At 41.1% G+C, this 26,934-nt stretch overlaps 3 protein-coding genes across 6 annotated transcripts; 1 reads left to right on the plus strand and 2 right to left on the minus strand.

Moving 5' to 3' along the window:
• The first annotated feature begins 800 nt into the window (after positions 1–800).
• On the plus strand, positions 801–6,129 carry si:ch211-160o17.6 (protein FAM107B). Its single transcript, XM_053652364.1, has 3 exons — positions 801–907; positions 4,809–4,953; positions 5,235–6,129. The coding sequence occupies exons 1-3, from the start codon at positions 801–803 to the stop codon at positions 5,370–5,372; spliced, it is 390 nt and encodes a 129-aa protein (XP_053508339.1). The 3' UTR covers positions 5,373–6,129.
• On the minus strand, positions 6,126–8,181 carry b3galt6 (UDP-Gal:betaGal beta 1,3-galactosyltransferase polypeptide 6). Its single transcript, XM_053653418.1, has 2 exons — positions 7,545–8,181; positions 6,126–7,140 (listed from the first exon to the last, which is right to left on the minus strand). Exon 2 carries the CDS (start codon positions 7,128–7,130, stop codon positions 6,126–6,128), a length of 1,005 nt encoding a protein of 334 aa, XP_053509393.1. The 5' UTR covers positions 7,131–7,140; positions 7,545–8,181.
• An 888-nt stretch (positions 8,182–9,069) lies between these two features.
• Positions 9,070–26,922, minus strand: hipk1b (homeodomain interacting protein kinase 1b). 4 transcript variants are annotated; one of them, XM_053653104.1, is made up of 18 exons: positions 26,255–26,922; positions 25,940–26,084; positions 23,689–24,356; positions 22,706–23,079; positions 22,410–22,533; positions 22,207–22,326; positions 22,000–22,086; positions 21,661–21,845; positions 21,405–21,555; positions 19,534–19,720; positions 18,351–18,469; positions 17,980–18,120; positions 13,994–14,151; positions 13,530–13,667; positions 13,125–13,253; positions 11,455–11,660; positions 11,065–11,195; positions 9,070–10,725 (listed from the first exon to the last, which is right to left on the minus strand). In XM_053653104.1, the coding sequence occupies exons 2-18, from the start codon at positions 25,947–25,949 to the stop codon at positions 10,333–10,335; spliced, it is 3,321 nt and encodes a 1,106-aa protein (XP_053509079.1). In that variant the 5' UTR covers positions 25,950–26,084; positions 26,255–26,922; the 3' UTR covers positions 9,070–10,332. The 4 variants fall into 4 exon arrangements, with proteins under 4 accessions (XP_053509079.1, XP_053509077.1, XP_053509078.1 ...); XM_053653102.1 differs by having other exon boundaries at positions 13,994–14,154; XM_053653103.1 differs by having other exon boundaries at positions 13,994–14,154; positions 26,227–26,265.
• Positions 26,923–26,934: the final 12 nt, after the last annotated feature.

Consider the following 26,934-nt stretch of genomic DNA (forward strand, 5'->3'; position numbering starts at 1 on the left):
AAAAAACAACAACTTTTTACTCCTTATATTTTTATTTAGACCTTCAAAATACTCGTTATAAATCTCGACAGTCTCATTTTCTTTCATCCAGTGACTGCATTATCAACAGTCGAAATATCTTATTTGAATTTTATTTATATTTCTGTTTAAAGCAACCAATCCCATTCATCAGCATGGGAAAAAAAATACCAAGAAGCGTTGCAGTTTGTCATCTGCTTTGACCTACTTAACTGTAACATTGACTTTTAAATGTAACAAAAACATTTATTTTGTCGTTTTTATTATTACTTAAATACATTTAAACATAGCAAGTTTTCGACTTTCACATCATATTATGGTCTCAGATTTTGTACATCATTGAAATATTATATAGTATCTTATTGATGTGTTATTACTGCATTATTTTATGGTTATATTATTATTTTGTCTAATCTCATGCCTATATTATGTAGGAGTCACTGTTAAAGTGACATTAGTCAATTGTATCAAAACAGGCAAAAGACAATAACAGATTCATTTCTATATATAAAACTTACTCGTGAGTAATTTGCTACTGGAAAGTATTCACTCAAACTAATTTTACTTCCTCTGTCCCCCATCTGAAGATGGTTTCACCGAGAAGTGTAGAGAGAAATGATATTGCAGGTATTTTTTTTCAGCTTTAAATTCTATCTTAAGACACTAACAACTTTAACAAAAAAATAAATAAAAATAGAGGATATGGATGAATAAAGAGTATATTTGAACTTTTTTTTATGTCAGAAAACTCCAGGTCTGAAACCGTAGCACAGGAACAGATAATGGAAAATCACGATCATCTGATTCGGCCCAAGAAACCGTCGAACCCTGTTCTAGAGTCACCGAGGCACCGAGTCCTGCACCGAGAACTTCGAGTCAGCCACAGATGGTGAGCTAATAGTTTTAATAGTCACTAAAAAGAAAATACATACTATTATAAAGTGTCCTTTTTAGATCTCCACAAGTCCAGAGCTTGGCTTAATGAGTGTATTTTGTATACACGTTTCATACAAAGTCCTTGACGCACGGTTTATTTTATTAATAAATGAATGCCCCACATTAGACCTCGTACAATTAATATACTGAAACAGTGCTATGTTACATATATATCCCATAATATACTTGGCTTTGCAAAATCAGAGCTTGTGTCTAGGTCAGAATTTTATGTACAGTATTATATTGTGACAATATTGTAACCTGATACAAGGTTAGGTGATTATCGTGATATATACAGTACAATTAATTTACTCCAGAATGTTGGCCTTTGATTCACACTTTGTAGCTCTTACAAGCACTAGGCCATTTCAAAATCATTTTTGTAATGATTTGATAAGGGAGATTAACTAAGAAGGGCTAAACTTGTGTCTTGTTCACCCGCCTAAGACCTCAGAACATATGCTGATCACAGGGTTCAGGTACGGCCTCTTAACCAGAGCATGACTTCTGATCTGGGCTGAAGGAAATAGCATGTCTGAGCTGCTTTAGACGTGGATAAATAAGCCCGTGAGCCTGACTACAGCACTCACACATCCCTGAGGGAAAGGTAAAGCCAAACAGCTCATCCTTTAGGAAGCTGGCTTGTGTTTCCTATCTACTATTAAATAAATACTCGATGGCAAAGAGCAATGGCGACCTATATCAAATTATACAGCCAGTCCTTTTCTAAAACATTCTGTACATTTCAATGAGAGAAAAGGTTATTTATTGTAGAACAAATAACATTTTGTTCCGAGACTGAACACTAGGTTTTCCAACGCACTGTTTAAAATATAAAATGATCAGCCGTAACATTAAAAACACCTGTCTAATTCTGAGTAGGTCCCCCTTGTGCCACCAAAACAGCTCTGACATGTTGAGGCATGGACTCCACAAGACCTCTGACGGTGTGCTGTGGTATCTGGCACCAAGACGTTAGCAGCAGATCCTTTAAGTCCTGTAAGGTGCGAGGTTTGGTCTCCATGGATCGGACTTGTTTGTCCAGAACATCCCACAGATGCTCGGATTGCGATCTGGGGAATTTGGAGACCAAGTCAACATCTTGAACTCTGTCATGTTCCTCAAACCATCCCTGAACAATTTTTGCAGTGTGGCAGAATGCATTATCCTGCTGAAAGAGGCCACTGTCATTATGGAATGAAGTGGTGTACTTGGTCTTCAACAATATTTAGGTAGGTGGTACGTATCAAAGTAACATCCACATGAATGCCAGGACCTAAGGTTTCCCAGCAGAACATTACCCAGAGCATCAACCTGCTTCTGCCGGCTTGCCTTCTTCCCATAGTGCATCCTGATGATATCTCTTCCCCAGGTAAGCAACACACACGCACCTGGCCGTCCACATGATGTAAAAGAAAACGTGATTCATCAGACCAACCACCTTCTTCCACTGCTCCATGGTCTAGTTCTGATTCTCATGTTGTCCGTCCTTGGACCACTCTTGGTAGGTACTAACCACTAGATACCGGCAATACCCCACAAGACCTGCCGTCTTTTGGAGACACTCTGACCCAGTCGTCTAGCCATCACAATTTAATCCTTGTCAAAGTCGCCCAGATCCTTATGCTTGCCCATTTGTCCTGCTTCAAACACATCAACTTTGCGAACTGACTGTTCACCTGCTACCTAATATCTCCCACCCCTTGACAGGTGCCAGTGTAAATGGTTTTAATGTATTGTTTTATTTGTTGCTTAAGGGTTTTGTGATGACCTTTTTTGCATTATGTGTCAACAAAACATCGATTGTAAACTACTCTATGTACATTACCAGGGATTGTCTAAACAATGAAATGTTTAAAAAAAAGAAAAAGAAAACAAAATTTATATATATATATATATATATATATATATATATATATATATATATAAAAACAGCTGCTTGGCTATCTTGACGCATCATCCGAAGTTCATCAAAGTTAGAAGAAATTGAGAGTAAGTAATCAACTCAATGGCATTCAGTTATTTCTTTACTTATTATAATATTAAATCTGACAACAATGCACACCCATACTCTAATATTTTTGACTTGGTTCTTTTAGCCCTGGCTGCTGAACTTTCTATTAATGCTATATTTTTAAACTCATGTTCTTTAAGCTGGATATTTTGGGCTCAAATTACATTTTAAGAATGATCTGCTTAGCTGCTGTTAATGCTGCATAAAATGGTATGCTGTTTCAAGAACAGGTTTAGATGCCAATCATCATTCATCAAACTAAGACCAGGTGCTTTACAACTTTTCAGAAGGTGGACATTTCTGTAATATAAATTCTTTATTCTCTTTATTCTTCCAAGTGATCTCACAGTTTTTTTTTTTGTTTTTTTTTTAAACACAATCTTGTCCCCAGCACTTTAACTGCTTTACCCTTCAACTGCACCTACACTAAATGGCCAAAAGTTAGTGGACACCTGACCATCACACCCATATGTGGTTCTTCCCTAAACTGTCGCTGCAAGTTTGAAGCCCACAATTGTATAGGATGCCTTTGTATGCTGTAGTATTACAGTTTCCCTTCACTGGGACTAAGACACCCAAACATGTTCCAGCACGACAATGCCCCTATGCACAAAGCTAGCTCTATGAAGACATGTTTTGAGAAGCCTGGAGTGGAGGAACCTCAGTGTCCTGCATAGAACCCTGACCTCAACTCCACTGAACACCTTTTGGGATGAACTGGAATGCCTCTTGCACCCCAGGCCTCCTCGCCTGACATCACTAATGCTCTTATGGCTGAATGAACACAAATCCCCACAGCCACGCTTCCAAATCTAGTGTAAAGCCTTCCCAGAATAGTGGTGGGTATTATAACAGCAAAGCAGGGACTTGATCTGGAATGGGATGTTCAAGATGCACATATGAGTGTGATGGTCAGGTGTTCTCAAACTTTTGGCCAGATAGTGGAGCTTTAATAAAGCACTAATTTAGAGTCTCATAAGGATTTTAGGTTTTGTTTGTGGGATATTTGTCTTTTATTCGATTGAAATTTAATTTTTTTTTATTTTAATTTTATTTTATTTGTATAGCGCTTTTTACAATAGACATTGTCTCAAAGCAGCTTTACAGAAATATCAACATGGTATACAGATATTAAAGGTGCGAATTTATCCCAACTGAGCAAGCCACTGAGTGGCGACGGTGGCAAGGAAAAACTCCCTAAGATGTTTTAAGAGGAAGAAACCTTGAGAGGAACCCGACTCAGAAGGGAACCCATCCTCATCTGGGTAACAACAGATAGTGTGAAAAAGTTCATTATGGATTTATATGAAGTCTGTATGGCCTTAGGAGCAGCCGTAGTCCCAGCAGTCTGGAATTAGAGAAGATTTGAGCTCCATCCAGAGGCAGAAAGGATCTGGATCTCTAGTATCTCCATAAATTCATGTGGGGCTCGGCGAAAGGAGAGAGGGAGAAAAAAGATTATTATGACTGCGAAGTAGTAGAACAGAATTGCTTTGTGTTTTGTCTATGGCATTTGTTTAATACGAAATGGCAGGTTTTCAAAAGCATTTGGACGACAGCGTGTATATAGTGACTATATTCTACAAATGTGGACAAAAATCGCATTGTATTTATAACGCACTTTACATTGTGACCATAATTCACAGACGAGAACGACGTTCAAGTTCTGAAAAAGCAAACAGAAATAGGGAAAAAAATTGATGGATTACTTTGGTGGAGTGCTGCTGGACTCAACTGTCTTTTATTTATTTATTTATTTTTTTTTTTTTAAAAAAAATTCATGTTTAGAAAGTTTGATGAAAACTTATTTTCCTTATGTGATGGTGTGCTGAGTGTGCAGGGGGCTGTTGCCTGCTGAGAAGTGTGAGCTGCAGAGGGTGATGGAGCAGAGGAGGCTGGAGCAGCAGCGGGAGAGAGAACAGGCTCAGAGGCCCCTCTCTGATCTGGACCAGCAACTGAGTAAGAGACGACAGAGATTACTCGCGGTACGAAGACTTCCCATTGAATCCAAGCTTACGAGAGCTTAGTCTGTATTTTTGCTGTTCCAGTTCCTGAAACGTAGATAACATTAGGACAGTTATAAACAATTGAACAGAATGTTCCATACCAATCAACGTCTTTAACCGCCAGCTCCTTAGTTAATAAATGTCTACAGTTTTTGTAGAATCCAACCTGCATACTAGATGTCCATAAATGTGGTCACGGTATACAAAATGAGACCTTTTGTCCAATATCGGACTTATCTGTGATTCTGCTCTTTCCTCAGTATGAACTGGAAGAACAGAAGAGACAAGAGGATCGGCAGAACGTACCAGAATTTGTGCGTGTGAAGGACAACCTGAGACGTGTCTGCGTGTCGGAAAATGAATCCCGATCGTTTGGACTTCGTTTGCAATCATCGTAGATCCAATTCGTTTTTTGTAAAGTTCCTTAATAGCAATTCAAATCAGCAGAGTGTCAACTGAGGTGGAATTTCATTGAATTTTATTATGATAAAAATAACATGATCAGACGCACCACATAACAAAAAAAAAAAAACTTTTGATAAAATAACAAGACGGAGGTATAATTTGCGGCTCAGTAGTAACAATTGAGGGTGTTATTAATAATACAGTGCGCCGACATTAATTATCGATGGTATACGGTTATTTCAAAATTGAAATAAACATTTAAAAAAAAATCCATGACAGGCAAATAGAAAAAATCTTAACGTACACAATCCTGCCTGCTACAGTATTTAAGGGACAGAGCTAGATGAAATAGATGTGATATTAGTGAAATGAGCACTCAATTTGTCTGTTAATGTAAAAAGAAAGTGTACAGCAGCTGAAATATGCAAATATACGACTCCATTTCTGTTTTTATTTTTTTTTACGCTTCTGAGCACTCCGACACCTCTGTTGTTCCGGTGACATTTTGCACGAATGTCTTGCTTATGGCGTTGGCACAATCCAAATAAATAATAAAGTCATCTTAAATAAATGTAGCCCAGTTTTTTTGTCCATTTAGTGTTGCCCCGGTCAGCATCTGGCTCTGCCATATTCACACCTGGATTTAAAAAAAAACCCTGAAATAAGTCCACATAAGCTGCTGGCCGGTCAAGCACGGACCACGAATAAATAGAGAACACTGAAGGCATGTGACATCATAAGGGAAGTCAAGGGATACCGTCTTTGCGCTGGCAGCACTGCGACGGCGGAACGCTCCAGTCGTAAATATACGACAGGCGCAGCTTCACCTCTTCCTTGCACAGACGTCCGTCCCTCTGCAGCGTCTGGTGCTTCTCGAGCATGTCCTCCAGACTCTGCTTGTGCGTGACCAAATACTTATTGCTGCACCCCCTCGATTTGTACTCGGTATCGAAGCGCGGGTCATGCAACCGTTTGACGTCGACGGGCGCAAGCCAGGCGCCCAGAGAGACGTCCTCGCTCTGCCACGTCTTCAGGTAAGCGGAGTTCAAGCGCACGTAGCGCACTAGGTCAGCGGAGAGCACGTAGCCACCACCTAAAGCGTACGGTATGTAATAGTCACATAACTCCCAGGTGCTCTCTTTCCACTTCCCGGCCGTTTTCACGCGGCCTCGGCCTGAGAAAAAGCCCCAGTAAAGGCGTCTGCGGTCCTTACTCTTCAGCTCCTCCTTGAGCAAGTCCAAACGGGCGAACGTATCATCGTCAGCCTTCAGGACGAACTTGAAGTCCAGTTTCTGATCGAGCCACGAGTAGGCACGAATCAGCTTCAGCGTCAGGTTCTCGTAGGAGTCACGGAGATCGGGTAAGAGGAGGAGGTCTCCGTGGCGCGTCTGCTCCGTCTCTAGATTCCGCATGTCCTCAGACGGCAAGCCCTCGGTGCCTATCGCGAACAAAGCAAGCACATCAGGGTCGGTTTTGGAGAGCCAGGTGCTGCGGATGATGCTGCGCCGCTCGGTGTATTTTGGACCCGTGGTGACGAGGACCACCAGGAAAGCCGAGATCTCCTTAGTGTCAGAAGGTGAAGCCGGACGCTCAGGTCGGGGTTGGGCGCGTGGCGCAGAGCCAGGCGAGTCAGGAGGTTTCAACGTCTCCGAGGTGCATTTGGCGAGGAAGAGGAGGATGGTGGCAAAGAGGCAGAGGACACCGAGCACCAGGGCAGTCTTGTGGCGGGACACGAGCCGGACAAAATTCATGGTGTTACAGCTGGAGAGGAGATTAACACTCAGTGATTTACAGTGTACAGTTGACATGCATGCACTGTCTACAGCAAGGAATTAAAAAATGAGATCCTGGATCAGCTAGGGTCTTGACAAGACATCATTTGGAGCATGTGATAAGTAAAGGATCTGTTTCAAGCTTTCTGTCAGTCACACTCATTAAAAAAAAACCTCAATCTCATATCGTGGCCAAAACAGAAATCACAGACCAGCAACAAGGACTAAGAAAATAAAACAGTGTCAGTGATGTTGCACAGACAAAATTACAGTCAAGATGCGCAGTGTCACTAGCCTAACAAAGATTAACCACAACAAAAAGAGATTAAATCCATAATTCCACGTTTGCAGGCGGAAATAAAATATAACACAGATGCATGAATTGGCTTTTACCCGGGATTCAGGCGCTGCGCCGCTTTCTGACGTTCAGGATTTTCGCTCGTGCATTGTTAGCGTCAGGCTAGCAACCTACTAAGTCACACAGTTAGCATAGCTGGGAAAGGCTAAACAGGACGATTTAGCCTTTTCCCCTCGTTGCCCAGCTTCATAAATAATGTTGTCACGAAACAGCTACAAGGCCAGGCATGTAGCAGTATTTCGTAAAAAATCGTTCAGCTCGCCATTGTTGCTCCTCAAGCACTGTGCACACAGCGGCACTCTGACAGGAGGCTGTTAGCTTCACGTTAGTGATGACGCAGGCAGGAAACTAGCGGGCGTCAGAAAGCGTGAATAGTATGTAAGAAAACAGTACCAATCCATATGGGCACTGCTGCATACTAGCAAACTAAACAGTATGGAGGAATAAAGATATTTATACTACTGTACTAAACAGTATGGACAAATATACACTACTATAAGTACACTACAGCATACTACTTTACTAAACAGTATGGACAAATATACACTACTATAAGTACCCTACAGCATACTACTGTACTAAACAGTATGGAGAAATAAAGATATTTATATTACTTTACTAAACAGTATGGAGGAATATTTATACTACTGTACTAAACAGTATGGAACAAATCACAACAAAACCGTGTTTATATCTATATCTCTCTCTCTATCTATATCTATATATCTATATCTATATCTCTATTTATTTATTTATTTGGAACCAGGGACTATTTTAACTCTGAAATATATCAATAGTTTTTAAAAAATTGTATGAAAGAAACAATTACACTTACATAATACAACTAAAATATTAGGACTATTAGTTTAATATGTAAAATAATATTTTGGCTATTTATAAGATCTCTTTAGTTCTGGATTTTTAAGTCACAGAACACATTAAAAATGTCAATTGATTTACTCAATAATAAATAATACATATCAATAATAAATAAAAGTATTGTAGGGAATCCAATCGATTTGATGATTACATTGTTGAGATTATCACTTCTTTTTAAACCACCCTAATAATTAATTAAAAATAGAAAACCCACTGAGTCACGGAGATCCCCAGAATCCACCGTGAGAAACATGGATCTAGATGATCTAGATTTATTAAGAATAGGAACTGTAGTGAAAGCTGCATGCATCTAAAAATGATTCATGATACAAGGCATAGATTAAAAGACATGGCTCAAGATAAGTATTCGTATGTAACCCAGATCATTAAATGTACAATAACCTCTTTTTATTTTCCAAATAGGCTTGTCAGAAGGGAGTAACCTGGTAGAGAAAACATGGTAGCAAACATCTGACCAGATTTATTACTTCTGAAACCAAATATAAATAGCCTTGAGTTACTACTGGGTTCTCTGGTTTCCTCCAGCTGTTCAAAATTATGGTGCTAGGTAGATTGGAGAGTTTCCATAAAGTTTTCTCCCAAGGTTTCTGGAAAAGGCTTTGGATTCTCTGCAACCCCGTGTTTACTAAAGATGAATGAATGCACACAAGACAACCAGAATTGAATTGTGTTGTTTATTTGATGGTATCACAGCAGAGGCTTTCTGACGCATGTTCGGAATTTGACATTACAAAACGCACACAGTATTCATGTAATCTATATGAAAATGTACCCTTGACTTCAAAAATCAACTGCCAAACACGGAGAGAAACAAAGTCAAGGCACATCATCTTACAGAGAGCAGAACAAGTAAGACCATAAAGTTCACACAGTGTTCTTCTGAGTAGAAGATCTGCGCACTGAGCCAGTGCTCGGTTACCAAATCACACCAACATGTCTCAACATAGGATTTTTTTCTTCAGGTGACATTATAAACATGTTCAAAAGCTCACCAACATTGTGCCTTGAACTTTGACGGGTCGTTTTTTTTGGTGTTAGATATTGCGTTATGCAAAGCACATTCTCCTTTTAACAGCAATCAATCAGTGTCTCAACAGCACATCAATTCAGCAAACGAATCAACATGTTTTCCTGAAGGGAAATTCATCAGTACATTTTCATTGGCTTTGACATGATCACAGTTCTAAAGCTCCCCCCAACTCAAGAGGCATTAATGGACTTCAACAAGATAAAAACGACTCTAGACAAAACCAGGAAATCGTTCGAAATCTATCGTTTTACAGTCAGCACAACATACGTCCTACGGTTCTACCTTGCCTTGGGATTAACTAACACTTAAGTCTTGATTTAAATAATGGCACCACATGGGCACCGTACACACGGCATCTTTTTTCTTTTTCTTTTTCACTCCCAGTTCTTTTCAGTCACTTCAGTACACAGCTTCCACTAAAGTAAAACACAAACACAGTGGGAACATAACTTAAAATGATATAAAAGAGGGCCTAAACAGAACACAAAACATTAAAACAAGTCTAAAAGGGGGTGAAAGAGGGTTACAGGGTTAGTGTGGAACTTTTAGTAGTAGAAAGAGAACAGCAGGAGCCACGCTGTACCCGACTCCTGTCCTCTCTTTGAGTCAGCATCTTTTAATAGTGTTCCTCTATTGCTAATGAAGGTCATTTTTAACACATTTTTCTTCCGTGCTAAGAAAATAAACTTAACCCTAACTGATAACAGGACTTTGTAAGAAGGATACAAACTGAGACCGGTAAAATAGAATATTTCTAAATATCAACCTTAAAAAAATCTCTAAAATAGTTCAATTAAATAGCTAATAGCAGTTAAGGTTGCAGCAGTTTCAACGGCGAGGGGAAAGTCTGAGGAGGTGGTCACTACGCCTCGCTCGGTTCTCCACGGCGAGCCTCAGATGTACGGATACTGAGAAACTCTACCGGGACTGAGCTGAAAGCCGCTATAAGTTCCGCTTCCTCTAGTGGTGCTGGTGTTTGGGCCCGTGTACGGGTGAGCAGGGAAATGTTGCTGGTAGTGGGCGGGCAATCCGTGGACGACGCCACTCACCGGCTCTTTGGGGATCAGGCCGGGTGCGTAGGCTGGAGCATGGACGGAAGGGGACGAGCCGTGGACGAGGAGCTGCTCCATGGCGCGAGGAGCAGACCCGGGGTACGGGTATAGGCCAGGAGCACTTGTGAAGGACACTGCCTCCTGGAGGCGGTACTGAGAGGAAGAGGGCGGGTACGTCTGCTGGCGCCGCAACGACGAGCCGCTAGTAGAGTCTTGAGATGATGAAACTGTGGTCTGTAGAAAAATACATTTTTATTGCTATTAAAAATTCGAAAATATGTCCACATCACAACTTCTGCTTAGCTACGACCAAAAGTTCACTACTAACAGCTGGTTTATTCTTTATTAAAAATGACTAAAATCGTCAGGTTATAGTTCTCAAAGAAAATAAACGCAATCTGATATTAGTGACTCAAAGCGGTAAAATGATTACACACAGGTTTCCAATTCAAGGCCCAAACACAGTGGACTTTTACTCGAATGGACTCTTTCAGACCCTTTTTAAAATCATGCCTACTCACCAAAAGCCACTCTCACAATAACACAACACAGACGCATGGAGCAGGCCCTCACCTGGCTGAGGTTGAGTGGTTGGGATCTGCTGGATTCCTGCTGATTAACACTCTCTCCTGAGCTGCAAGGCTGACGTGTGGCCACTCTCTTCGGTTTGATGTAGGAATTCTGTGCGACTCCTTTATACGGCACTAGAAAAGATGTGTTTAAATACATGTAATGAAATGATGTAAATTTACATTATGCTAATATTTACAACACTGAGCAACTGCTTCATGTTTCATAAAAATCAGAGATTAGAGCAAGCACTGGTTCACGCAGAAATTTTAAAAACCAGGGTCGTCACTAGAGACTGAAAGGATGTTCCATGACACGTTTCTAATAAAAACATCCTCTTGAACTGTGTTGCATTCACGTCTCAGAAAAAGCAGATTTATATAGTCAAGTCACCTGGAGCTGCTTTGGTAGATGCTAAGCATTCCCCCGGCTGCATTTTCACCGATGGAACAACAATCGCTAAAGACTTTGCCAGACGTGAGGGCTGAGCTCCAACAGTGCCGTTCCGGGGCAGAGGGGTCAGAGGGCTCGCGGTGGAGGAATCAGAGTCCAGCACAGTCACACAGCTGATAACGTTGGCTCTCTGACTGGGTCCACAGCTATGAGGAAAAACAGCAACATTCTATTAGGACTGGAAAGGTACAGTGCTTCTGGTTTTGTGTATAACTCCTACTATAGTTTTAGATCTTCAAACAAAATACGACATAAAACAAAGGCAACCTGAGTAAACACGCAACACAGTTTTTATGTATTAATTTTTTTATTGAAGCAAAAAAAAAAAAAAAAAAGTCATCCAACACTCATGTGAAAAACTAATCGCCCCCTTAAACTTAAAATCTGGTTGTGGCACTTTTAACAGCAATAACTGCAACCAAACGCTTCTAATAACTGCCGATCAGTCTTTCACTTACTTCTAGGACTAGGATTTATTCCTATGCTTTGGATAATAGTCTTGTTGCATAATCCAGCTACGCTTTGAGTTTCAACTTACAGACTGTAGACCAGACATTCTCCTTCAGGATTTTCTGGTGGAGAGCAGAATTCATGTTTCTTTCAATTATTGCAAGTTCCTCAGGCCCTGAAGCAGCAAAGCATCCCCACATCATCACACCTGCACCACCATGCTCAACTGTAGGTGTGATGTTCTTTTTGTGGAATTCGGTGTTTGGTTTACGCCAGATGTAACGGGACCCCTGTCTTCCAAAAAGTCCACAGAACATTCTCCCAAAATGTTTGAGGATCATCAAGGTGTGTTTTGGCAAAATACAGACAAGCCTCAGTGTTCTTCTGGGTTAGCAGTGGTTTTCACCTCACCACTCTTCCATAGATGCCATTTTTGCCCAGTATCTTTCTGATAGTGGAGTCATGAACAGTGACATTTATTGATTCAAGAGAGGCCTGTAGGTTCTTTGATGTTGTCCTTGGCTCTTTTGTGACTTCCTGGATGAATAGTTACTGTGCTCTTGGAGGAATTTTGGAAGGTCAGACACTTCTGGGAAGGTTCACTACTGTGCTGAGTTTTTCCACTTGGAGATAATGGCTCTCACTGTGGTCCTTTGGAGTCTCAGAGCCTTTGAAAAAGCTTTGTAACCTTTCCCAGACTGATGTATTTTAATCACCTTCTTCCTCATCATTTCTGGAATTTCTTTCAACTTTGGCATAGTGTGTTACTGGATAAGCCCTTTTAACCAACTTCATGCTGTTGAAAGAGTTCTATTTAAGTGTTGATTTGATTGAACGGGGTTTGCAATCATCAGGCCTGGTTGCATCTAGTCCAGCTGAACCGCATTATGAATGCAGTTTCATTGATTTGGGGAATTAGTAACAACGGGGGCAAATACATTTTCACACAGGCCCAGTTGATATTGGATAACTTTTTTTGCTTAAATAAATAACTATCATTTTAAAACTGTATTTTGTGTTTACTCAGCATTTCAAAGCCAATATAATAAAAACTGTCTTCTCACAAGTGAGCTATTTTTTTTTTTTAAATAAAAATAATCCTTCAATTAAACAAACAAACAAAAAAAAAACACTTCTAAGTGAACAGGAAGTGACCTCACCTTGCAGGGTGAAACTTCCTCTCATCCTCCTCATCCGAGTCGCTGTGAATGGTAATGACACTGACAGCCGGGCTTGGCGTGTCAGAGATGATAATTGGCTGGGAGAGGGCAGCGCAGTAAGAAGGACAGCTGTAGTGAAAGATGACAATTTAGTCTCTCTCAAGTCTAATTAAAATGGAATTATATACACAATCACACACAAATGGTCAGTTAAACCATTTCATCCAGAGAACCGATATAACAGTTTGTTTCGTGTGTGTGTGTGTGTGTGTATATTATATTATATATATATATATATATATATATATATATATATATATATATATATATATATATATATATATAAATGAAATCTAATTCAATTTATTATTCTACATAGATTGTTTTAATGGTTTAAATGTGTACCTGTTGCTGGTGTCTCCACCTCGAGCCCTGTTCCTCTTGCTCTGCGGGGGCCGAGCAGCGCTGGACACTCCACAGCCGAGGGACTGAGCAGAGTCCAGTACGTGAGGGTTCTGCTGCAGTACTGTACCATGAGAAGCCCTGGAGAGGATGATTACGCCATTAGATAAGAACTATGAAATAAGAAATTAAATAAGCATTTGATGACCAGTTTCTAGTTAGTGAAGAGCTGGGGGACATTCATTTATTTCATCATACTATTACATAAAAGATTCCTACAAGAATAAACTGTCTCCAAGCAGGAATAACTGATTCAGACTCAGCTCTCATGACATTACATTAGTGCGTTCATTAGGGTACATGTCTTTAAGGATAACACTGTAACCCATCTAAAGCATTTCAGATAGCATACCGTAAGCATTTTAACTAGTACAGAAGATTATCTTTTCAGGCTATATCGTGCCTACCTCCAGGATGGCGTCTGCTGGGCAGCGTTTTCTGAGAGGATGGTCTCCAGTGGTGAATCAGTGAGGGTTGATGCTGTGCCTGCTCCTTGAAGAGCCATGCCTGGAACCTGCTGCCAGGCGGAGGGAAGGAGGATCTGCTGCGTGCCTGTTTGCCAGGCCTGCTGTGAGGACACACACAAGCTCTAGGTTTTATAAAGCAAACATCATGTTATTTTGCTTCAAAATACAGGTTATTCTTTTAAAAGTACCTCTGAATAAGTTGGCAGGTCAAGCAGAATTATACAACTGGACAAGCAAGATATGCAAGTGTGTGTGTGTGTGTGTGTGTATATATATATATATATACATACACAGTGAAAAAATATGTACGCCCCATGGAAATAGTTTTTTTTTTGTTTACATATTTGGACGAGCAAACATTTGACCTCTTTGAAACAGTGCCTATTAAAAATGGTCATACACTAACAAATAAAATTGATATTTTGTAGTAATTTTCACAATTTAATTTAACAAAAAAAAGTAAGTAAGTACATTCCTACATTTATCACACCTTCAAATACATAAAATTAGTATAAGCTGTTGAAGATTGGGTGCCAGTGATTAGAGCCTGCTTATGGAGTGCAGGTGGAAACTGTCTTATTTATATTCCTCTCATATCTAGTGTCTGGTGTTCCCCTTGTTATTGAGTTGTGAAGTGTCATTATTCCAAGATCTAAAGGAGTTGTATAAGGCCTTCAGAAAAAAGGTTGTGGGTGCCTACAAGTCTGGCAAGGGATTTCAAAAGACCCAATTATTTGGAATACATAATTCCACTGTAAGAAAAAAAATCACTCGCAAATGGCGCAGATTTCAAACAGCTGCCAATTAGTCCAAGACTGGCCATCCCAGTGAATTCAGCCCAAGAGCAGGCCATGTGATACAAAAAGAAGTCTCAAAGAACCTCAAAATTTCATCACAGGATCTGCTAGTAAGTCTTGTAACTGTTGGTGTCACGGTGCATGTTTCTATAATCAGAAAGAGATTGCACAAATTTGACCTGCATGGGAGCCGTGCCAGGAAAATCCCTTGCAAGACTACAGTATGCCAATGAGCATATAGGCAAAGACCAGGCCTTTTGGAATAATGTGCTCTGGACAGATGAATAAAAGGTACTCTTTGGCCACAGTAACAGCAGACATGTTTGGCACAGACCAAAGACAGCTTTTCAGGACAAGCACAGTGGTGGAAATGTTATGGTTTAGGGTTGCATCGCTGCCTCAGGGACTGTGGACAGCTCGCATTCATTGATTTAACTATGAATTCTGCATCATAAAGAGTGCATGAAGATAATGTGAGGCCATCTGTCCGAAAGTTGAACCTTTCAACAGGATAATGATCCTAAGCACAATAGCAAATCCACCAAGGAATGGCTCAAAAGAAGAAACGGAGGGTTATGCAATATCCCAGTCAAAGCCCAGTTTTGAAACCCATTGAAATTTTATGGGGATTTGAGATGGGCAGTACATGCAAGAAAAACCTTTTGTAGCTGAAAGAATATTGCATAGAAGTGTGGTCAAAAATTCCAGCAAGCTGATGTCAGAGACTGATGGACAATTATGCAAAACGTCTGCAAGAAGTCATTTCTGCTAAAGGGGGCTATACTAGCTTCTGAGACCAAGGGTGTACTTTTTCCACAGAAGAAAATCACTTCTATTGATATGTCTGTTGAACAAATGATTGAAAAAGCTAATTCTCCTTGTGGGTTTGTTCAAATATATCAACTTTATTAATAGGCACTGTTTCAAAGATGAGCAGATGTTTGCTTGTCCAAAAAAAACAACAATTTCAATGAGGTGTACTTATATTTTCACATGACTGTGTGTGCATGTGTGTATATATATATATATATATATATTTATTATGTGTGTATGTGTGTGTGCACGCGCACACTGTTGTGAAAAAGTATTTGCCCCATTCTGATTTCCTGTTTTTGTGCTTTGCTGCTTCAGAGTCTGGGAAACTTACAGTAATCAAGGGAAACATAAATAATGCTCTCTACCAGAAAATCCTAAAGGAGAATGTCCGGTCTTCACTCCGTAAGTTGAAACTCAAGCACAACTGGATCATGCAGTGAGACAATGATCCAAAGTATAGGAGTAATACCAACTCTGAATGACTAAAAAAAAAATCTAAATTAAAGTTTTGGAGTGGCCTAGTCAAAGTCCTGACTTTGAACTCAATTGAGATGCTGTGGCAGGACAGTTCATACTTGAAAACCCTGCAGTGTGGCTGAACTAAAGCTGCTCTGCAAAGACTGATCTCCAGTTATCGGAAGCATGTGGTCGCAGTTATTGCTGCTAAAGGTGGCACAAACAGATTTTAAGTTTAAGGAGGCAATTAGTTTTTCAGATGGGTGATAGGTGTTTGATATCTTTCTTTTTTGCTTCCATAAAAAAAATAAACTGTATTGTATTTACTCAGGTTGCCTTTGTTTTATGTTGCATTTCTTTGAAGATCTAAAACTATTTATTATGAGATATACACAAAAACAGAAACAATCAGCGTTTGAAATCAGCAAATATTTTTTCACAGTACTGTATATGTGTAACATATATACACACATATACATACATATACATACATACACACACCTCGACAGATGGATAAACACACTGTGTGGATGTGTGTGTATTTAGACCCTGCAGTAGTACAAGCACATCCAAATTTGGTGAGAAAATTTGCACCTGCCAACATTGCCCCAATTTGCATATCATGCATATTCAAAGAAAGTCACATTTTTAATTGTTTCCAGCCCATTTTAGATTCATTATTCATCACTCCACTTTACTGCTTTAAAATGACAAAGTCAGGGGTAAGTTAATGCTCTGGTAAAATACTGCATATATGAAGAATATTAGACAAAGTCTGTACATGAACTTAACACAATATGAACATGGGATGATGTTACAGGCATTTCACCAGCAAGCAGATGGAACACAGGTAGCTTGAGCGTGACTACACACATTAAAGCGCAGCCCGAAGCTCAACAATCCAGATCCACAATAAGTCCAGTGCTGCTTTTTCCAAAATATATATATAAAAAAAAAAAACAGCCCAGAGGTTTTTCTTTTTTTTTTTTTGCTAAAGCACAGGCTTACTTTCATCACATTACGAAGCCAAGATCAGCACGCCGTGCAATAACCTTTCACAAGCATTTAATGAAGAAAGAAGGATGAAGGGGAAAAAATTTAAACAGGCGCTCGAAGCCCAGTGACCTGTCGGAGGAGCACTAGCTGTTAAAACAGATTAGAACATGAATAAAAACAAAAAGACGTCTTTGCATAGAGAGCAAATTGGGACATAAACAAAAAAAACAAAAACAAAAAAAGAGCCATGGCTTTGATGGCAGAGACAAAGGAAGACCTGTGGAACAACAAGGCTATGAGGAAGAATGTGAGCAGGGTTTTTTTTTTGTGCTGTGGACAAGGTGACCTTCCTCCCCTGAAAGAAGAAGAGAAGAGCGGGAGCTGGGGGAAGGGGGAACACCACAACAAGAAGCTGCAAGCAGCAAAATCGGGCGAGTCAGCACATGCGTCCCATGCCTGGAGCAGACCTGCGCTGAGAGAGAATGGGGGGAAGAATGGAAGACAAGCTGAAAATAAGAGAGAGACTAGAAGGTGGGAAAACAGACAAACAAAAACAAACAAACAAACAAACAAACAAACAAACAAATAAATAAATAAATAAATATGTACCACCCTACAAAGGCAAAATACATCAATAATGAAACTCATGAAATGCACCCAGTGTCCAGAGAAATTTGAACCTTGGTCTCAACAGTTCGTTTGTTTTTGGTAATTTTGCCTTTATACAGCAGCGTATACAAGGAAGAAGGAAGGAGAAAGACGAGAGCAGATTGATTCCAACAGCAAGGGAAAGAACGGGGTGGGGGGGGGATGAAAGATGATCATGTTAGTGGCGGGAGTCCTGGGTGGGTCTCTCTTTACCAACACGGTGGCTGTCTGCTCCAGGAGGGAAGGCCTTCCTACCCCGCTGCCCAGTGCCAGGGGCAGCGGGTATTGAGCGGCCATGGGCACGGCTGCTGCCTGCGGATGCAACGTGGCCACCATCAGCGGCGTACAGGAACCCTGTGGATGAGGTTTCACCATAAAGGAGGGCAAAATGCAAGTAACAGTTAGGGAAGGAAAAAAAAAAAATTTCACTCAGGGTCAAAAATACAAGGCTGTGATCTCACACGGATGTTGTGCAGGGCCTCCTCCTTCCTCTCTCTGCCACCTCCATTCATGATTAAATTAGAGACGCTTTAAAGATCAATCATCGTGCAGGCAGACAGCGACAGACACACACACAGACTTACCTGGGTGAGCATGCCTGGCTGAATCTGGAGAGACTGTGTGTTCTGGCTCTGCTGGACCACAGGAACACCATTCTCCATCCTAACTGGGTAGCTGGAGGTCTTACTGGAAGATGACAGACCTTCAAAGGGGAAGAAAAAATAATTTACACACTGAAACTACATGTACATAAACATAAGGTATGTTTTGGGCAGAGCTACAAAACTTGCTCCATCTGGGGGTGGGGCTAACTTCTGGGCCAGAAAAACAGACACCGAAGTCAGAAATGAAAACCCTAGCTAAATTTTTCTGCAGGGCAATAACGTGAACCATATATAGCAAGGTGTCTTTTATATACACGATTATATTACAGTCCCCTCCGAAACTGTTGGAACGGCAAGGCTAATTCATACATTTGGGCTATACGCCAACTATTCCACGACATTCCAAAATGGTTGTATCGGCTATGACCAATGCTTAACCGTGCAAGGATTTCCCCTCTTCTCTCAAGCTTCAAAATGGCCTGCTTTTCTCTCACACGGAGCTCTTGGATCTTCATGTTAAAAAGACTTGGCCTATTTTAACAACAAACACAGTCTTCACAGATGAAACTGAAGGCTAAAACCAAGGAGTGGCTTGTTCAGAGCTATTTACTGTTTAAAACAATCAATCTAACAGGACACACCTCGGAAACAAGTAACTCATCTACATATAAATACCAAGAAATAAAAGCAGAAACTCAAACTTCTTCCATCAACAGCAAAAAAACAAACAAATGAATTGGATTTGCCGTTCCAATCGTTTCAGAGGGGACTGTATACGAAGAGCAACATTTTTACTGCATTTTCTGCTCATTTGGATTTTTTTTGTCAATTCCTGCCCACTAGTCCCTATCGCACACCTACTAAACTGCAAGGCTGAAATCTAACACATGCTTCCTGAGTGAACCACTGCATCTTTTCAAACTGCCACTCATGCAGCGCTGTATAAGAAAGCACTTTTATTACTCTCTTTTGTGTACACGAGGTAACCGACGTCCGTGATTGGCTAGTGACGCTCTGATGGATGGGAGAGAGGAAATAAATGATTTACAAACTGCAACTTTAAAACAAAAACCATGTCATGGTCTATGTATATAGCCTTTCATTTACTACCCTGTACACTACTTTATGGATGTGACATGCAATTTAAATGACTTCTTTTTACCCTGTATGGTAGTGGGTGGGCAGACGATGAGGGTCTGCTGGAACGGCTCGCTTTGGCCACACAGTTGAGGCGGGCGGCTCTGAAGGGGGATGCTGGATTGGGCCAGACCAGGGATGTTTATGGTAGCCTGTTGATAAAGAGCTGGCTGGTAATTGAGGAGAGGCACTGCTCCTCCAGCTGAGGGAACCTGAGAGAACACACACACACACACATTCCAGTGAGGAGTGTCTTGAAGATCGATTACGACCAAACATATAAGGAGAAACAAGTCTTTGCACTCATACCCAACCTGGGGAGTACAATTTTCACAATCGCTTGTTATCTAATCTCTACACTGTCAGGATGATTAAGCACAACACTACGGACTGTATTTAGAATCCTCAGAGCAGGTCTACTGGTTTTGAATCGGCTCTGCGTCAGCATGTACACAAAGGAATGTGCAGAAAAAAAAGACACGCTTTGAGGATGAGTGTGTACACATTCTGGGCTTCTGAGAACACAGAGTCAAGCTTGTAAGTAAAGAACAAAAAACACAACAGGGGTGCTGTTCTAGGAAAATAATCAACAATGGGGTAGTGTAGCGTGGCCTGACACGGAGCAGAGGAAATTGATTACTGAATGGAACAAGGTTACAGTTACTGTTGTGCAGCGTCCACAAAATTTAGTTAGTCACCATATAGCAGCTATGGCAACTTTTTCCCCTCAACAGCATCTCATTATTTTATCTATTTATTACACACACACCCGGTCAAAAGTTTGGGGACACTTGACTGAAATGTTTGTCATGATTTTAAAAAACCTTTGATCTGAAGGTGTATGATTAAATGTTTGAAATCGGGGTTTTCATTTCTTTCATTAGAAAGCTAACATTTTATTTGCAAAAAAAATTTTTTTTTTAAGCAGGTGACTCGGAGCGAAATATTCCAAAAAGCAACCAATAAGTGTGCTGCATAGGCAGGAATTCCTTAAATACTGTTTAAAAAGCACCTCGGGGGGATTCCTCAAGAAATCGGTTGAGAAAATGCCAATAATACATTTCTGGAAATTCTAGGCAAAAAGGGTGTCTACTTTGAAGGTGCTAAATTATTAAATTATTTCGATTTATTTTTTTTTAGATAATTCCCATAGTTCTATGTGTGTTACTCCACTTACTTTTATGACTTTAAATTCATTTATTTTTTTCCCACATTTTAGAAAAATAAATGATTTTTCATAAAGAATGAGTGTCTAAACTTTTGACCAGTAACATATATAAAAAAAGACTCTCTCATGGCTGAAAACTTAAACCGACAGCTTTAGCGCTGATTTATAAAGCCCTGACACTGGAGACTCCTTCCATAAACGTTAAATAAACATCTCTTTTATATAAGCTTTTTTAAAACTTTGCATCCATATAAATCATTTGATGCGTTGCTTGGTTTAAGAGAGGTTCAATCCTTGGTTTTATACAAGTTCAAATCTGACCAATTAGATTCAAGAATTCAACAACACTGTAGTATAATATCCATTAAACTCACATATATGCGAATTCACTTCAAGGTTCATTATGTGACTTGAACTAGTTCCATGAGGTTATAGGAGACATCATACATGAAGATCCAAAATTTCCCACCATCTAGTAGACTATTTTGTCAGCCCATATTTTTTTCATTGTTCAGCTTTTCTTTTTTTTGGTTGACTATGCAAAATGTCTAAAAGTTAATGTAGTAAGTATTACCTCTGATTAACTGATGAAGTCTCTTTGTGAGTGTAACATTTATTAAATTTTTTTTTTTTTTTTTTTTTTTTTTTTCACAAGTCCACACAAGTCCAGTATTGTTGACACTAAACTACCACACACGTTTGGTCTGAGCTCAGCCGTTGAGCCGTACCTGGTTGTTCTGGTTGAGCTGACTGCTGAAGGTCACAGTCAGGTTGCCCCCAGCACCAGGAACGGAATTAGCAGCAAAGAGAGCTTTCCCGTTTTCGTAGCTGCTGTTCCTCCTTTTACATAGCTCCATGTTCTGAAAGCATGACTTCACACTGAAATGAGGAAACAGTGCTTAGAACCTTCAGTAGATTATATACATACTACTAAAATCTGTGTTCAAGAAGTCCCTCCCATAAGCCCTTGCACCATGTCCTTACTGAGAGCTGTGAGGAAAGTCTAGCAGATGGCTCATAGTGACAAAAGGATGCGCCAGGGTCTTGCTGGGAGTGATTCTTTTATCAGCGTCGAGCCGCAGCATCCGTTTCAACAGGTCGATAAACTCCCGCCGGTCAGCTTTCTCCGCCAGCATGTCCGTTCCCTCCAGGTGAGAGGACAAATTGACCTGGAACAGGATCGGCATTGGGGCAAAGGTCACAGAAAGGAATTTTAAGCGGGACGCTCTGTGTGGGAAAAACTCAGATCGAGCCGTTTGTGTGGTGTTTTTGTTTATTGTTTGTTAAAAAAAAAAAAAAAAAAAAAAAAAAAAAAAAAGATACCTGCATCATGTCATCCAGGCAATTGAAAATGTACTTTCGTGCTTCTTTGGATTTAATGCCCATTTCTCCTTCATGCTCTGCTGGGGTCTGTGGAAGAACAAAACATATTGAAAAAAAGAACGGAAAAAAAAAGTTTGCGATTCTAGATTTATTCAGTGTCGATGGTGAGAAAACGATAGAAATAAATAAAAACAAAAAACAATCCACCTTCAGCCTCCAAAGCGGATAGCTGGAGTCAGGACCTCTGTGGAAAAAACGGCTGGTCTTTGTGCCGGCGCTCAGAAGATACTCTGCTGGTAAACCCTGAGTCTGAGAAATGTAGCGGATCTGCAAGAAAACCAAACCGCTGTTTATTGCCACGCATACAAATAAAATCATTTATTTTGATTTCGAAGCGAATGTTATGTTACCTGGTCGTACTCGGATGCTCCAGGATATAGCGGCCATCCGAGGAAAAGCTCAGCGATCACGCAACCCAGTGACCACATGTCAATGGCTTCACAGAAGGGCAGGCCAAGGATGATCTCGGGTGCTCTGAATACAGAAGAAAAAAAAACATCCAGGATGAGATTAATATTCAAAAGGGTTCTAGTGTGTCATACTGTTTGTTAGCCTGAATAGTATTTCCAATTAATGAAGTTTAAGTCACTACAGAAACACTAACATGGAAATCAGAGAAAGCTCTGAACAGTATTTGCAAACGCACCTGTAGTAGCGGGACTGCAGGTAGGTCGAGCACACGGCCTTGGAGACGTGGCTGGCTGAGCCGAAGTCGATCACCTTCACCCTGTACGGATGCCTGACAGGGTCCACCAGCATGATGTTCTCGGGTTTGAGGTCGGCGTGGATCAGGCCCAGACTCTTGAGCTTCATCAGAGCCGTGGCCACCTGCTGCAGGATGGGCCGGATGTGGCGCAGAGGCAGCGGGCTGAACTTGCTGTGCTTCAGGAAGTCATACAGGTTCTGCTCCAGCATCTCAAACACCAAGCACGTGTGACCTTTGTGCTGGAAGCACTCGTAAGAGCGCACAAAGTTGTACTCGTCTGCGTTCTCAGCACTCAGCCTGTTCAGGATGCTCACCTGAGGGAGGATTGACAAAACTGACTGCGTATCATGACAGCCAAAGTGTACAGGTTACATTACCAGTTGTAGTAATAAGGTGTTTCGTTTTTAACCGTGTCTGCAGCTGACATGTGTTTTATGTGCATTTCTTGACCAATGTTAAATTGCTTGTAATTTCAGAGCCCTCTACTGTGGATGAGGCAAATTCCACTCATAATGACCTGCAATTCAATGGTTTCAGGGGTGTTCATTAACAACACATGCCCCTTGAGTTGCTTTTTAATGAAAAAGAGCACACTCATTCCATCTGGAGGCGGAGCTCATTTCTGGGCCAGAAACAAACACACACAGAAGCCCAGTAATAAATAAAAGTGCCAGATTTGGTGCATTGGAATGCTTTGAATCACACGTTTTGGACTCTTACCATTTCAATGATATTTTTAGACATCTAGAAGCACAAGCTGCAGCTTTCAGCTCAAGGATTTGTTAAGATGCTTTATATAAAACAGTGTCTGCCAGATGAGTAAGTGTTGTCAATTAGCATGATCAGAATTTATCAGAGCAAAGAAAACATTAAAATGAGAAGTTTGCAGAGAGAAAAAAAAAAAGATACTATGAATTTCTAACCTCTATCTGCCCTTGGCGTGCGTATGAAGGATGGTTCTTTAGGATCTTAATCGCCACAATTTCATTGGTGCCTCTTTTCCAACACTTGGCCACCTGTCCGAATGTGCCCCGCCCGAGGAACTCCAGGACTTCATAACTGCTAGACACAGAGCAGAGGATCTCGTGCTGGACAAGCTGGTAGTCTCCTTCACAGTTTGAGCTGCTGCTCTTGGTGGTTGGTGCAGAGTGGGCGATGGACTGGGCCGTGGTGCCAACAGCAGCGGTGCGGGCCGAGAAGGCAGGCGCTGACAGCTCCTCCAGGATCTGGACGCTCCCGCTGCCACTGTCAGCCCCTGCCGACCTTTCGGTCTCCCCGTTCTTCCGCTTCACGCCGTACCTCTGCCCGCGGGTGGTGTGGAGCTCCGAGGCCTGGGCGTTGTGGGATGCCCGGCGGGCCTGAGCGTGGCTGCCGGTGCTGTCGGCAGCTCGAACCACCACTTGGCAACGAGAGGCAGGTGGAAAGACCAGGCCCGAGGTGCTGAAGGGGAGAGCAGGCGCCGGGTTGAAGCTGTAGGAGCCGTAAGCTTCCGTGTCCCATGCGCAGCTCTCCACCTTCATCTTCTTCACCCGGCAGAAGGCACTGGAAGACACGGATGGGGGGGAGAAGATTTGCAGCTGCGAGGCCATGCCTGAAAGAGGAGGCTGGTGTTTATTTACACATTCATAAATCTGCACCACTCATATGTAATGTGACTGTGCACTAGAGGGCAGTGTCACATGAACCAAAGCAGAAAAAGAAAAAGCAAGAGAAAAGGCTTATGTTTCACTACAGAAAAGAGAATGGACTGAAAAAGCTAAATATCCGATGCAACGAATTTAGTTGTTAATGCTGTATGCTTCACGTGCTCCCAATTTCCACGGGTTTGCTCGGGTATTTTCCCCTCTTGTACACACCCACTTTAACTCAGGAAGAGCTGGTAATTATCTGATTAGCTCAAGTCAAGTGTGTTAGAGCAAGGGAAAACACTAAAACGTGTAGGACACAGTATTCCTGGACCAGGAACCCAGGTTGTACTTGATCATTTGTGGCAACGTTGCTCTGAATTACGTCTTGAAACGCCTTCCATTTTCCTCGCAAACTACCAGATCACCACCATAGATTTACCCTATTTACCTCTTTAAATGAATCCGTTCGATGACTTTGTACTGTTTTGAAGCCGTAACGTATAAGTAACATGCAACGTGATGTCATGCCTCTTCCGCCGAGGAATCTTCAAACCACTCCATTTTTTTTTTTGCACTAGTTCTGTTGGTTTGAACGTTGTTCTTCCTAACGCCGACGCCACCCAATATACTTCTCTAATCCGCCAATCAGCATTTGCACAATGCGTTGTTAAAACCATGGTGTGCACATCAAGCTCCTTCGTGAGATTACTCTTACCCACAAACCCCTTTACTCTGCATATTGATGAAAATGTATTTATGTCCATCACTGTAGTAGAAATCAGCATGAACCAGTAACCCATCAGATAAAAGATTCAACATAAACCACAGACAAGGAGTCGATCAGGTACTAAAACACTGTCTACTGCATTGCACTGTAATGTAATGTTCGCAGCATAACTGCAATGTTGATTGCGCATATATATATAAATAAAAATATACATACACACGAGATATATTTACATATGAAGAAAGATCTTGAATACTAAAACTCTCACTTCAGACACATTATCCTGCATAACATTGCTAAGGAAATAAGTGCATACATTACATATCTAGGATGAAACCCAGGCAACCATACTTTTGAACCATTTCAACAATAATAAACTATATTACAAGTCTACTGTTATTCTGTGTGACTTTTAGTTACGATTAGTGTTTACAGTAGCTCCTAAACGACTCCACCCGTTTCCACAGGACTGGACTATCTGCCCCCATCCACGTCCACCTCCACTGCAACAAGCCACAACTCATACAGCCATCAGTCTTACACCGACACTTCAGTCTCTATCAGAAATAAAAACGCACTCTACACATTATAGAAGCAATCACTTTATATTCTATGTACTGCATTAACATAAGGCACAGGGAGCCATTTGGAGTTCGTTGTGTAGCCTGCAAACCAACATTAGCTAGCAGGCAGACGACACTGCAGTGCAACCTGCAGTGTACAAAATAAACATCATATGTAACAACTAAATAAGTAGGAAATGACGTGGGAAATGAAGAACTACTAAATATGTATTACTAAACTCGAAGGCTGTCATACCTGAGTTCATTCGTCCTCTTTTCGCGGACCAGTGCAGAGAGGTTTAAATCCCACCGAGGTCGGATTAGGCCTTCATTGTTAGCTCGCTAGCTGGTTAGCTAGCTAGCTAGCTTTCAACATGGAGCCGGCCCGCAGCAGCAGCAGCCTAGACACCAGCCGAAAACAAACTCACATCAGTCATTCACAAACAAATAAACTCATCTGCCTCAAAGAGACTCAACTCGACGCCCTGTACTTTTAATCCTCGGAGTCAAATATTTTGAAACGGGTTCTTAAGAAGAGCCTACTGAGGAAAACTGCAGCTGTGTGTCTCACCCGAACATCGCAAGTCCGATTATCAGCTGCTTGACTCAGGCTTCCTGCAGGCAAAACTGCGCATGCGCAAACAACTCCAGTCCAGTGTCCGTAAACCCCCCGACTTCGCGCACGCGCACAGGCGTCCTTCCTGTGAACCACGCGCCCTGTTACCCAAGACTAAACGTCACGCATCCACAACAGTTGGAAATTACTCGGTACTCGTCATTCACTGGAATCAGCGTTTCTCAGTGCGAGCTGTACATTCCGTGTTATGACTAAGGAACGGAACTTTGTGCGCTTAGCTGAGAGAAAAGCGGCAGGAAAACAGCCCAACTTTACATCTACAAATCCTCTAAATAACGTGTCAGTGTATTAATACTGAAATAAACAAAATCAGGTTCTGAACGTGACATAAATATGACCGTCACTGTGACTTGGTTTTGTGTACTCTAGGCATTTTATATTATAAACCTTTTTTTTATATCATATATAGGCCTTTTACAGAAGGTTTACAGGCAGGAGGAGCTGATAATAAATGTTCTAGCAGGGCTAAACCTTCTGTCTTTCAAAGATAAATAAAGTATAAAGTTTTATTACTGACATCCAGATCACATTATTTGTTCTTAATATAGCTGGGGCTAAAAGTTTACACACCCCAGGCTCAAGACATTCAAACTCAAATTTTCACAACTCTAGTC

This window comes from Ictalurus furcatus, chromosome 21, assembly GCF_023375685.1.
Source record: "Ictalurus furcatus strain D&B chromosome 21, Billie_1.0, whole genome shotgun sequence".
Taxonomy (NCBI): domain Eukaryota; kingdom Metazoa; phylum Chordata; class Actinopteri; order Siluriformes; family Ictaluridae; genus Ictalurus; species Ictalurus furcatus.